General features: G+C 33.7%; 2 protein-coding genes across 2 annotated transcripts; one reads left to right on the top strand and one right to left on the bottom strand.

The window, feature by feature from the left end:
- Nucleotides 1-2,422: 2,422 nt before the first annotated feature.
- LOC114179765 (U3 small nucleolar ribonucleoprotein) lies at nt 2,423-7,804 on the top strand. The gene is made up of 13 exons (XM_028066215.2): nt 2,423-3,141; nt 3,458-3,525; nt 4,600-4,711; nt 4,817-4,927; nt 5,035-5,172; nt 5,386-5,454; nt 5,565-5,606; nt 5,729-5,797; nt 5,979-6,050; nt 6,142-6,195; nt 6,289-6,430; nt 6,639-6,701; nt 7,299-7,804. Exons 1-13 carry the CDS (start codon nt 2,512-2,514, stop codon nt 7,301-7,303), a joined length of 1,575 nt encoding a protein of 524 aa, XP_027922016.1. The 5' UTR covers nt 2,423-2,511; the 3' UTR covers nt 7,304-7,804.
- Nucleotides 7,805-8,143: 339 nt separating this feature from the next.
- Nucleotides 8,144-12,404, bottom strand: LOC114175613 (Mitochondrial import inner membrane translocase subunit Tim17/Tim22/Tim23 family protein). The gene is made up of 5 exons (XM_028060376.2): nt 12,151-12,404; nt 11,215-11,319; nt 9,345-9,600; nt 9,083-9,160; nt 8,144-8,928 (listed from the first exon to the last, which is right to left on the bottom strand). Exons 1-5 carry the CDS (start codon nt 12,187-12,189, stop codon nt 8,798-8,800), a joined length of 609 nt encoding a protein of 202 aa, XP_027916177.1. The 5' UTR covers nt 12,190-12,404; the 3' UTR covers nt 8,144-8,797.
- Between the last annotated feature and the right edge of the window lie 575 nt (nt 12,405-12,979).

Below are 12,979 nucleotides of genomic sequence, written 5' to 3'. Positions count from 1 at the left end.
TAAAAAGTGTGAAATAGTTGTCAAATGATGTCAAATAACTCTTTTTTAAAAGTAAAAGGATATTTTCTTGACCCCATATTTTTTTTTTTTACTAAAATTTGACACTACTCCTTATAATTATTCACTCTCTCTTCCTTTTACAAATATAAAAGTTAACTTTTTTTAAGACTATTTTACCATTATAAAAGTTGTGAAATGGTTGTCAAATTGTGTCAAACAACCTTTTTCCAAAAGGCAAAGGACAATGATATATTGACACTGTACTTTTTTTAACTAAAATTTGACACTGCACCTCATAATTATTCACTTTCGTTTCCTTCTAAAAATATAAAAGTTAATTAACTTGTGTTAAGACTATTTTACTATTAAAAAAGTTTTGAAATAGTTGTCACATGGTGTCGTCAAACAACCTTTTTCCAAAAGTAAAAGGATAGTGATATCTTGACACCATACTTCTATTTTTATTAAAATTTGACACTACCTCTCATAACTATTTACTTCCTCTTCCTTTTAAAAATATAAAATTATTTTTTTAAGACTATTTTATCCTTATAAAAATTGTGAGATGGTTGTCAAATAGTATTGTCAAACAACCTTTTTCCAAAAGAGAAAGGACACTGGAATCTTGACATCGTACTTTTTTTTTTACTAAAGTTTGACGCTATCCCTCATAACTATTCAATTTCTCTTCTTTTTTAAAAATATAAAAGTTAACTTTTGTTAAGATTATTTTGCCTCTATAAAAGTTATGAAATGGTGTCAAACAACCTTTTTTCAAAAGAAAAAGGACATTAGTATCTTGACACCATATTCCTTTTTACTAAAATTTGACATTATCCTTCATAACTATTCACTTTCTCATAAAAGTTAACTTTTGCTAAGACTATTTTACCGTTATAAAAGTTGTGTTGTGAAATGATTGTCAAATATTGTCAAACAACTTTTTTTAAAATGAAAAAGGACACTGGTATTTTGACACCATAATTTTTTTTTTTACTAAAATTTAACACTACCTTTGGTGCTGTTGGGAGGGTGTTGCGTTTGGTGCTGTTCTGGCCGTGGGGGAATGTACTACCTTTGGTGCTTTGGTGCTCTTGGGTTGGTGTCGAGGTAACACATCCTTTAATTTTCCTTTAATTTTTCTTCCTATTGCAATCATTCTGCATTTGAACTGAATGTGATAGAGTATCTTGCTGTTGTGTTTGAAGTTTACTTTTGTCCAGAGTATCATGTTGTGTTTTAGTATCATGCATATCTGATTGTAGTATGCATACTGTTGCAAATTGAATTTTGTTGCCATTTCCTATTTTTAGTACTCATTGTGCATCTGTTAAAGTCTAGTGTTTGGAGAAAGTTCACACACATTATTTAGTCCTTGTGTCAAGTCCAAGTTTGAGGTCTAAAACCTTATTGTAGAATTGTGGACTTTTTTATCCTTAAAACACAATGCTGTCACTTTTTTCTAATTTCATAATGGAAAATGATATTTTAACCTACTTTTTTTGACCCACTTTTAACCCATTATTTCAATCACCATTAGATCATTTTTTTATTCTTTTTAGTGATGTGATGTGATGATCTAATGGTGATTGAAGTGGTGGGTTAAAAGTGGGTAAAAAAAATGAGTTAAAGTATCATTGTCCTTTCATAATACTGCCATGATGTGGAACTTGTAGTAGTTAAATCTCCATTACACTGAGTTCAATTCTACACAGAGCAATATATAGAATTCATGAATAATTTTGAATGGAAACTACTTAAGCATCACTTGTATTCATAGTTGTGCATCAATCTAGTTCATTGATTTGACTTCCCACCTTTCCTAATGTTTCTTTAGTTCAACACAAGAACTTGACATGTTATTGTATAATTTGATAAATTAAATACATCTCGATAAAAGATAATTATATACATTTTTTTCTAAATTTTTTAAACTTTGTACTTTATAAATCATATTACTTTGTTATAATAAACTTAATTATCTTATTCTTGTTTTACTGGTATTATTTAGTGTAGTCTTTATTTTTATATATATATATATATATATATATATAATATTTCATATAGCTTGTACAAACTATTATAAATCGATTTTTATTTATATAATTTTGAAATATAACTATTAAAAAAATACAAAATTTCAAAGATTAAATATAAAAGTTGAAAAAGTAAGTATTTTAAAGGAATTTAATTTGATCAAAATATCCGATGGTTAAAGAGGAATGATTTTATATTTGTATTATCATATTACTACTTAATTGCAGAATTGATAATAATATATAATAGTTTGTATAGATCCTTCACTTTTTTATACATACATCTAAACATAACATACTAAAAATTAGTCCAATTCCAATTTGTGTTTAAAAAGTAATTTTCTATAATTAATCGAATTTATTTATTTGCTAGGTCAAGAAAACGCTCATTTTTCAGTCCTGTGAAATTTTCTTTGTGCTAAAACCCTAAACTAAACCCTTTTTGTCACCAGAGAAAGTAGACAGTGCCCCAACAATGGCGAACGCGAGTGACGCTGGCGTCGAAGCCCTACGGCGCCTGAAAGCGACGGATCCACCATTATGGTTGGCGCCGAACGCGGAGCTGTCGGAGGCTACTCGTACGGCGTCCCAATACTTGTTTTCTAAACTAAAACCATTTTCCCCTAAAACGCCATTGGACCAACTCCTCGTGGAAGGTTTCGACGCTGAACAGATATGGCAACAAATCGACCTCCAATCACAGCCTCTGTTATCCACCCTGCGCCGCCGTTTGAAGCAGCTGGCTGAAAATCCTGAAGAGATTTTCCAGTTGAAGGTTCCTTCGGAAATTGGGAACAAGGTGGAGGAAAAGAGTACAGACGAGGGGGAGGGAGATAGCGACGGTTTTGACGAGGAGTTGGATGAGGAAGAGGAAGAAGAAGGAGACGAGGACGAAGAAGAGCAGGGAGAAGAAGAAGGAATGGAAGAGGATGAGGAAGATGAAGTGGAAGACGAAGAGGATAATGAAGAAGGCGGTGGCATTGAGGATAAATTCTTGAAAATAGATGAATTGGCGAAGTACTTAGATAAGGAGGAAGAGGATTTTCAGAATGGTGAGGCAGACGGAGAAGGCGAGGAGGAAGATGATGACGAGGAAAGTGATGAGGTGAGTCTGCTCTTTGCTTAGTGTGGTTTTCACTAGTCTTTTTTGGGGTTTCTGAACACGATCATGACCTGGCACAGTTGTTTTAGGTAGTTCATGCCAATTGGTATTACTGTTAGGGTTTGTGTGAGGTATAATAGGGTCTTGTTTGTTTTTGTTGATTTTTTTTAATAGTGATATATGTTGCTTTTTTAGTATTTTTCTTTTCTTCTAATTTGGCTGTCCAATCCGTATTTATGATGTTCAGCGCTTGTTAAGTTGTTATTTAGTTGTTTATTAATTATTTGGTTCGTGACCCATTCTGATTATATTTATCTAGGATGATGATTTTGGGTCTGGTGACGAAGATGATGTAGACGAAGAAGCAGAGGACATGGAAAATGCAAGGTGTTTATTATTGTCCTCCTACTAGAAATAAAAGGATCTTCATCCATTTTAATATTGCAACTCAAGTTGTTGGTTATATCCACTGTCACTAGTCCATAATTTCACTTATTGGTCAATGAAGTTCCCAAGTAAAAGCTTTAAATTGCTTCACTTCTGCTTGACGATCTATGTTCCACAAATACCTATAGATACCGCATGTGTATGTCTTGTTCTTGGGTAGACTTTGTGGTGAGATGCGAGTAACAATATCAAAGCATTATAACCCGGAGGTCTAGCCTTATGATAGTACATGTAGAATTGTGATTTTAATGTTTAACACTTGTCACGTGACAACCTGATATGCAATGCCTTATCTAATTTTATTTTATTCTTTTGATCTTATTTCCAAACATGGGAGAGGGAGGGGAGGGACCAGCCTCTTACTAAATTTGTGGAAAAATCAAGCCACTTGCTCTTCATCGGACAAAGAAATGTATATTAGGCTAGTTCTTTTGATATTATAGATATAGATGTGAAAGCTTGTTTCTCTTTTTCCTATTTCTGATATTTATCTGTATGAGTCCCACGCTGAATACTCCCATTACTAAGTGAAGACTCCTGCGGTCGCCCTTGTCATCAGTGTTGTGCTTTCTTCTATTCATCACATATATATAATAAGAAAAGAGTGTTAATTAGTTAGTCTACTGCTGTTAGCTAGGATTTTGTGGCTGTTGGTATAAATAAGGTAGGACTGCTGACAGACTGAATGATAATGAGAGCAGTGCAGTGTCCAGTTCTTTGATCTCTCTGTTTCTCTTCCCTTTCCCTCTATCCTCTTCATCCTTTTTTCTTCTTCCTTCTCCTCTTTCCCACCAGAAACGTGAAATTCCTATTTGTAGCTGAAGGTCGAGGTGTGATCTCTATCTTTGGGACTTTAACAATATGGTTGTCCTCTGCATTAAAGCTTCACCATCATGTTATGCAATTGTCTGGATACTTTTTCATTATATTACTCCTTGTATAACTTATTTCTACCTTAGATGATTTTTACCATGTCTGTATGCGGGGTTCATTTTTTTCACCTGTTGCCATCAGGTATGAAGACTTCTTTGGAGGTAAAAAGGAAAGGGGCTCAAAAAGAAAAGCTCAAGTACTTCAGGAATCTAAATATTCTGAAGATGAGGATGATATGGAATTTGACAATGAGGTCTCTCTCTCTCTCTCTCTATATATATATATATATATATTATTTACTATTTATTTTGTAAATAGTTTTCTTAATTTCTTATTCTATTTTATTACACATGTGTAGAAGAAAGGGACTGCATCTGCCCACGAAAAGCAGCTGGAAAAAATTCAATCCAAGATAGAGCAGATGGAGAAAGCTAACATAGAGCCAAAAACATGGACTATGCAGGGTGAGGTAATACATTAGTCCCTTTTTCATTTTTTTTATCTGATTACTTTTTGGGTTGGATTTGCAGGCTTTTATGCTAATCTGGTATTTTGATTATTGATGATTTTATACAGGTAACTGCTGCAAAGAGACCCAAAAATAGTGCATTGGAAGTTGATCTAGACTTTGAGCACAATGTGAGGCCTGCTCCTGTAATCACTGAGGAAGTTACAGCTTCTATCGAGGATATGATCAAGAAGAGGATTATTGAGGTAACTTAATATGCTGAACTGACATGATTTGGGCGTCTACTATAGTTCATCATGTCATTTACTTGAGTGGGAGCTGATACATAGATGGCAACTTCTACCATTTTGGTAAAAAGTTGGGTGTGTTAAGCCTGATTATATAATTATTGCAAGTAATACATGAGATGAACTGCATAACACTACGTTTTTTCTAATGTACACTTGTGTTTATTATAGGGGCTTTTTAATGATGTGCAAAGGCTTTCTAAATTGCCGTCTAAAGCGCCTCGGGAAGTTAAAGAGTTGGTAAGACTTATTTAACTGAAATAGATTTTATTGTTCAATCAACATTTTGTCTAGCTCTATCTGTATGTAACTAATTTGTACAAGTAATTTCATTTTTGTTATGAATTCAGGATGACAATAAAAGCAAGCAGGGACTTGCAGAAATTTACGAGGTTTGTACTTTAAGTATATTTTCTGCATCATTTGAAAATCTTTTACTAATTTGTCAAGGGTTTGTAAATTTCATCCTTACTTGTGATGTACCTCAAATGTATTTTTTTTTAATTGTTGACAGCAAGAATATGTTCAGAAGACAGACCCCACATCTGCTCCATTGTCATTCAAAGATGAACAAAAGAATGAGGTGCAAATCTTGATTGTTTTACTTTGTATCTGTTTATTGTGCTATTTAATCTCTTCTCATTTGTTATGTGCTTCATGTTCTCATGCATTATACAAAGTTGGCTAATTGTATCAGGTTGTGTAACCGCCCTTTATATATTTCATTATTATGCATTAATCTTACACCTTGTACTCGTTATCAGGCTAACATGCTGTTTAAGAGACTCTGTCTGAAGCTGGATGCCCTATCTCATTTTAACTTTGCCCCAAAACCTGTATGGCACCGACGATCTTTTTATCTCATGATAGTCTATTAATACTTGACTTGAAATTTCTTCTTATTTTTCCTTGGATTGAAATGGACAGGTTATAGAGGACATGTCTATTCAAGCTAATGTGCCTGCTCTGGCAATGGAAGAAGTAAACAGCTATTCTTTTTATCAGTTTTTTTTTTGTGCTTATGTTTCTTACATTTATCAGTTACTGACAATGTATTATACCTTCCATGGGTAGATTGCTCCTGTGGCTGTTTCAGATGCTGCTATGTTGGCTCCTGAGGAGGTGTTTGATGGCAAGGGTGATATCAAGGAAGAAGTAGAGCTTACACAGGCAGAAAGGAAGAGAAGGAGAGCTAACAAGAAAAGAAAATTTAAAGGTATCATAGGTTATGTAATAAAAGTATCTTGTCACTGACAGCATAGTGATTATGGTTTTCAATACATATTACCTGTCTTTTTACGAATTTTCACACTATATGCGTATGACTTCTCTAGGAGGGAAGTTGCCCATCATTTTGTTGTGTACAAGCCAAAAAATATTTTCATATGTTTTTCATTATTCATTAACAAACTTTGTGGTTACAGAAGAGGCAGTAAAAAAGACAAAAAAGAAGGCGCAAGAAGGTGCAATTCATAGCCAAGTTAATGGTAATTTTTTTATCTGGCTTTTTAATACTAGGTTTAGAAATGTTAATTTCTTTGTCAGCAATGTCAATTTCTTGTTAGGAACCTCATTATGTTAAGGAATTAAAACGATAGCTATGCAATGGCTGTTCTATTCTGAAATGCCATTATCCTATTATCCCAGGAGTTGGATATATACCTTTTCTTTTTTAATCTTGGCTGGCTTTTTTAAAGATTTGGTAGAACACACATCATACGTGTGGAGCATTTTTTCTTTCTCTCATGATTCCTACCAAATCCTGTGGAATGTTAAAGTTTTAGATAGTCATGGTATATATTCAGCAGGGATAGATTGAACAAGTTTTAGTTTCGAGTCTCAATTAATTCCAATGTAAGCCTGTCTGAACAATGTTTTACTGAAACCGGTGGTATCTGATATAGACTCTACCCTTGTCTGGGTACAATTCCTTGTATTTTATTTAGTCTTAAGATCCGATGACTAGTTGTCTACACATTAAGGTGAGGTGGCTTCCATCTGTGGATGAGCAGTCAGATGTAGTCCAAAGAAATTTTCGAAAGACATGGTAGCTTCTTACCTTAAATCTCCCTGGATCTTTGCAGGGTAAGGAACAATGCGAAATTTTATATTGTTTATAGAAGCTGCACAACTAACAATGAGTTGAAGATGGAGCTCGTGGCAAAACATGAGCAAAATAGACGTGGAAGAAGATTTTTTTGGAGTCAATCATGATATATGGGCGATGCCATTCAAACCCGTGCTGCAGTGGCAGACGAGAGTATCTTAATGCTTATAGTTTTTTGTTTTTGCTGTTCCTTAAATTCTAAGTTAATATCAAATCAATTGATAGGTCATGGTTATTTGCTTTCCCAGTTATTGTTTAAAGTTTGTTGTAGCTGATATGTTGTATTGTTCCGCACCCCTTGCTAATGGCTTATAGTTGAACGTTTGATTGCTAAACCAACAGGACAGAAGAAAACTGTTGGAGCTTTTTGCTTTTGATGCTCCCGCTTGTAAAGTTTTTTTAAGCCGGCAAATATTTGATTCTTTTGAATAACTTGTATGGCACTGCTATCAAGGAATGAGCATTAGTCGAGTTTTTTTTCAAGACACCATTGCACCGTAAAATAAGAAAATCGTTGGGCAATCTTTTTTATATGTTTTGCAATGCTTTGAAAGGGGGTTTAGTTAGGTTTTTTTTTATTTTTGTTGTAAACTAAGATCTTTTAAGAAAAACATGATTAGTTTCGACAATCAATGCCTGAATATTATTTGGTTACAAAGAACTGGGAAAGGAATTTAAAAGACTCCCCTTCTACTTAATGAAAGTCTATTCAGGTGCAAGGGTAACGAGTTTTTAATTATTTTTGAGGTAGAAATGAACCGGAAGAAAAAAAAACATTGGAAGGCACTTGAGTTTTGGTTAACCATTAGGTGATAGAACATGTAAAAGCAATATGCAATAATTTCATACTATATTTGAAGCGTACAACATTCTCCTGAGCAGCCTTCATAAAACAACAGCAATTGGCTTCTGCACTGTAAACGATGAATGTAATAATGTTACTTACAAGGACGGTGTTCTTCATGAGAACACCTTAGAGCAGAGGTCTTGCTCAACTTATACCCATTTCAAACTGAATACAAAATTGGCTTTACGTCTGAATTGATTCTTCTGTAATGTCCTCCCAACTTTCTGCATTTCTTTTCATACCTGTAATGCAGATTTGATATGTGGACAAGTAGCCCAATCTGTTCTTTTATGGATTGAACTTTACCCAGAATGCCAGCTTGGACCGTCTGTACAAGTTTTACTCATTACCACTAATTTTCCCTTTTTCTTGTTTTTGAGCGACTACAATAAGTGAAGTCCAAAGCACTTTAAAAATATGCTTACTATTTTTAACCTAGACCGAAAGTATCATTGCTTAATGTCATGAAAATCTTGAGTATCAGGTTCAACTAAATTATTGAATTAGCACTTCTTCCGATAAAAGGGTATGGCCATCATTCCCTTAACGCAAAAATTACCCCTCTTCTCCGAAAATAAAAATGCTAGAGCGTGCTGACCATGAGGGGCGTCACACCAAACAATAGCATTTCATTTACTTAAATTTCCTTCAAGCCTCTCAATTGCAGCACTAACCCCACTCTTAACTTCTCTCTGACCAGGTGGATGTGCTGCCTGACTCGCTTCATTAGCCATTTGTACCAGCTTCAGATGGACCCAACCTGCCAAAGAATTAGCGGGAAAAAAAAATTCAATAAATAGCCGCACATCCACAATTCAGATAAGCAATGTATATCATTCAACAATTAAATAATAAAATTGCTTCCACTCTCTATTCACTAGCAAAACTACTCAACAAATAATAATCAACATTACCAAGAGGAAAGCAAAATGCTGCTCCCAGCACCGACCCTAGCGCCATGTTCCTTGCTCGCCAACGGAGTGATCCAGGCACTAAAACAAAACAGCAAAACAGGATAGAACATATCAACGCATTAATTTTGTGGTCTGACCATTTTGTATTATCTAAAAGATTTTCAACCTAAAGAACGTACGATAAAAATGTAGAACAGTTAGCTGTTCTCATCATCTTCCCAAGTAACAATATATCGAGTACTGTAAGTGTATGATTTCTTACTGATTAAACCAAAAGCTGAAGCAGTCGCTGATCCAGCTCCAACAACATTAAAAACATCATGAACACCCCTCTTCTCTGCAAGGAAATTTTGCATGCAGTAAAATGCAGCAGTAAACATTCCAAGGCGTATCCCTCCCACTATTGAGCCCCGTGTAACTCTAAGGAATCGTTTCTCCATTGCATCTCTCATCAATCGATATTGTTCGCGTTTATCTTCAGTGCTCCCAAGTTTCAACATAACTTCGGCATCCTTGCTCTAGCAACACATGTGAAATTCCTTAAGATTGCGACAGTTAATTGGGATAATCTAGACTAGCAATACTTACAGCAACATGTCTGACTAGAAAAAAAAACTAGGATTGGCTATAAAAAAAGATAAATGTCAGTAGCATGTTTGCGAAGAACATTCCCATAGGTGACACTGGTTTTTGTTGCATTTAGATGTAAATTTAAATCAACATGATATTGCTAACAAACTCCATTGGGGGTATCTTGAACATATGCCCTTCAAACCAAGAACTAAACATCTCAAGTGGAGATCTGCATGTGGTTCGATAGCAGTGTAATAGATAATGATCTAATAATCCACCCAATATATTTTCGTTTTAGTCATATTTCTAAAACTGTAGAATCTCTAACAATTGCCATCAATCTTCTTTCGGTCAAGAGTCAGAATAAGTAGTATTTGTTCAGTCTTCTTCAGAAGGACATTTTGAAACAACGATAGTTACTCTCCTTATCTAAACAGCAATACAGCGCATAGAAAACAAATAAAATGTGAGCTCATGCAAGTAGCAAAAATAATTAAAAGGTTTAGATATATTTTTAGTCCCTATATACAAAGATATGTTCAGTTCAGGCCGTTAAAAAATAGTCACCTTTTGGTTTTTCATTTCTGAAAATGTGTCACGTGTGATCATTGTGTTTCAAATTACATCAACTCTTTTTTGTCCCTTGTTTAAGGAAATATGAACAATAAAATATAAGAGAACATTTATTTCGTGAAGGTCTAAAAGTGACTAACACTAGTATTTCATATATAAGAGAACAAATATATGTTTCCATAAGCTAGTGTTAACTAAACAGTGCCTTAACCTAAGTGTGCCTTATCCAAACACTAGATGACAAGCACAATTAGAAAATCTACAAACATATGATTGGAAAAATGTACTGACCTAGTTAACCTTTCTAAGAAAAAGAGTAGCTTCAAACTAAAAGCGCATGCGGAGGGGAGGGACAGGTGCAGTGAAAGGACAACACAGCAAATGAGCAAATACAACGTAACATTTTATAATCAACAGTTTTAACAACTTGCAAAATCAAAAACAATTCATGTCGTCCTTAGTCAAGGGTACAATGGGATTAAGAAAACAAATTATAGCTGATCATCTGTTTATGGTTTATGGCAATTCTTTTTACATCTTTATAGTATCCACGTAATGGGTATGCACCTGCATTCTTATGTTACCATTCTGGAAAATTCTATATGAACAGTCTTCTGCTTTAGTTATCTTTGTTTCTGTTATAGACTAGATAACATAAAATATTGTTTTAACAAATTGTATTCATTTTGTAATGGAGATGTTATATAGTCTTCTGCTTTATTGTACATTCTTCTTCTACCGAAGACCCAAGAACTTTCACAAGGGAGATTAATTCTTGGGAACCACAATTTAAATAAATAACTATGAAATACTCAACATGGACATGTGTAACAGTAAGAAAACCAAATCAAACTCACACCATATTACAGAATATGCCCTTTGAACTCTTATCTTTTCTTTCAATGACCTTTTTCTGAGTTGAGCATACACTTTGAAAATGCAATATGAAGCAGGGTTTTGAAACATATTTTTACTTATATACTTACAACAGAAGCAGCTGCCTCCTTGCTACCACCGTATAACATGCCTGCAAATACTCCAATAACAGTCGCTGTTCCCCAGTTAACTGTTCCAGCTAGTCTTGGAGAATTCTGATTAAGGCAAGTATTAGAATAGCAATAAAGTTAAGTGAATTCAGTATGGTGAAGCCCAGCACACACTTGAAAGCAACATTTTAAGAAAACCAGGAGGAAAAGAGAATGTTCTCATTAGATGATCAATAAGATAAAATTCAATTCAATACATTATGAATTATATGATATGGACAAATTTCTGAAAGTACACACATTAACTTACTCACAGGTAGATACAGTTAGATAACCAGCATTCCATAACTTTTATCATCGAACAGTTATGAGAATTGAGAAGCCTCTGAACAAACCTACGGAATTCTAAAAGTGATTTTCATTATATTTTGAAACTTGGTCATGATCTCCACGCCTCTCCATCTCATAAATCATAACAGATACCTAATTTATTTATTCTGAGAGAAACTTAAAATGCATCACTGCACATCTAAGGTCAGACTAAAAAACATCTAGAAATGGGAAAAGCAAAATATTATCGATTTCAACACCGCAAGTCTAGATTAGACATAATTTCATTAGTTCTATAGCGACAGATAATGGAATTCTATTAAGTAAATCATTCTTATACTCGTCACTATTAGCAAGTGAACAGGCGTGATAATGGAATTCTCTTTCTGTTCTAGTCAGCCACCAATTGAGCTCAAAACGAACCAAGTAGTTGCAGCTACCGAATTTATAAGTTTCGCCACTATCCTATAAAGAGAAAATTCTAGGGTTCATAATTCAAATCGGTCGCACACTACTATCCATTCACACACCAAACGATGCAACAAAGTTCTTAGCCAAACGAAAAACAAAAACAAAGAAAAAGAGTAACATGGAAGAGTTTTGTACTTGTGGAACTGTGGATTCGGCGCTGTCAGGGACTTCCATGATCTGAGGCAGGCCAAAATCAACGGAATGGAAATGGAAGTAGTACAAACTCTTTGATTGACGAAAGAGAATTCGAAGACAAAAGGGGAAAGGTAAATCGATCTCCAACTAAATTGATTCCGAATGTGCGTATGGTAGCGGAATCCAACGATTGCACCGTCCTGGAAACTTTAATTTTAGGTACTATCTCAGACTAACTCTGGCTTGAACGTCCTGCACTACTTTTATTTTCTTTTTGTTTTTTTATTAAACAATACTTCAACTTTTTAATCTAACCTTGGTCGAAAACAAAATTCGATTAGTTTATTTTTAAAAGTTTTATGATAATATTTATAAATATAATAAATATATGATTATTAATGTGTGAATTCAAATTTTTTAATTAAAGACCAATTATTATAATAATCAAAACTTAGTAGTTAATGTTAGTGATAAATTTAAAAACCAATTCATAATTGAAACTATTTTAATTATCAATTTAGATATCAATTATAATTTTTTGAAACTACTTTAGTTGACAAATTGATCACTATATATTAACTAATTATATTTTGTTACTATAATTAGTCACTATTTAAATATTTTATTGTAGTGTATTATGACTTTATAAATTATAAATTAGATATTTGATTGATAATTATCGTTAAAATATTTTAAAATATTAGATACAATACGTTTCAGACACGGAGATGTGATTCAAATTGAAGTATTGGTTGAAAATTAATTTACACTACTTTATAATAACATTGGTCGAAAACTAATTTACACTATTTTATGATTCAAGTATCAA

Source organism: Vigna unguiculata, chromosome 3, assembly GCF_037176805.1.
Source record: "Vigna unguiculata cultivar grain cowpea cultivar isolate G323 ecotype 2 chromosome 3, ASM3717680v1, whole genome shotgun sequence".
Lineage (NCBI taxonomy): Eukaryota > Viridiplantae > Streptophyta > Magnoliopsida > Fabales > Fabaceae > Vigna > Vigna unguiculata.
This window is presented reverse-complemented; position numbering and strand designations above follow the sequence as displayed.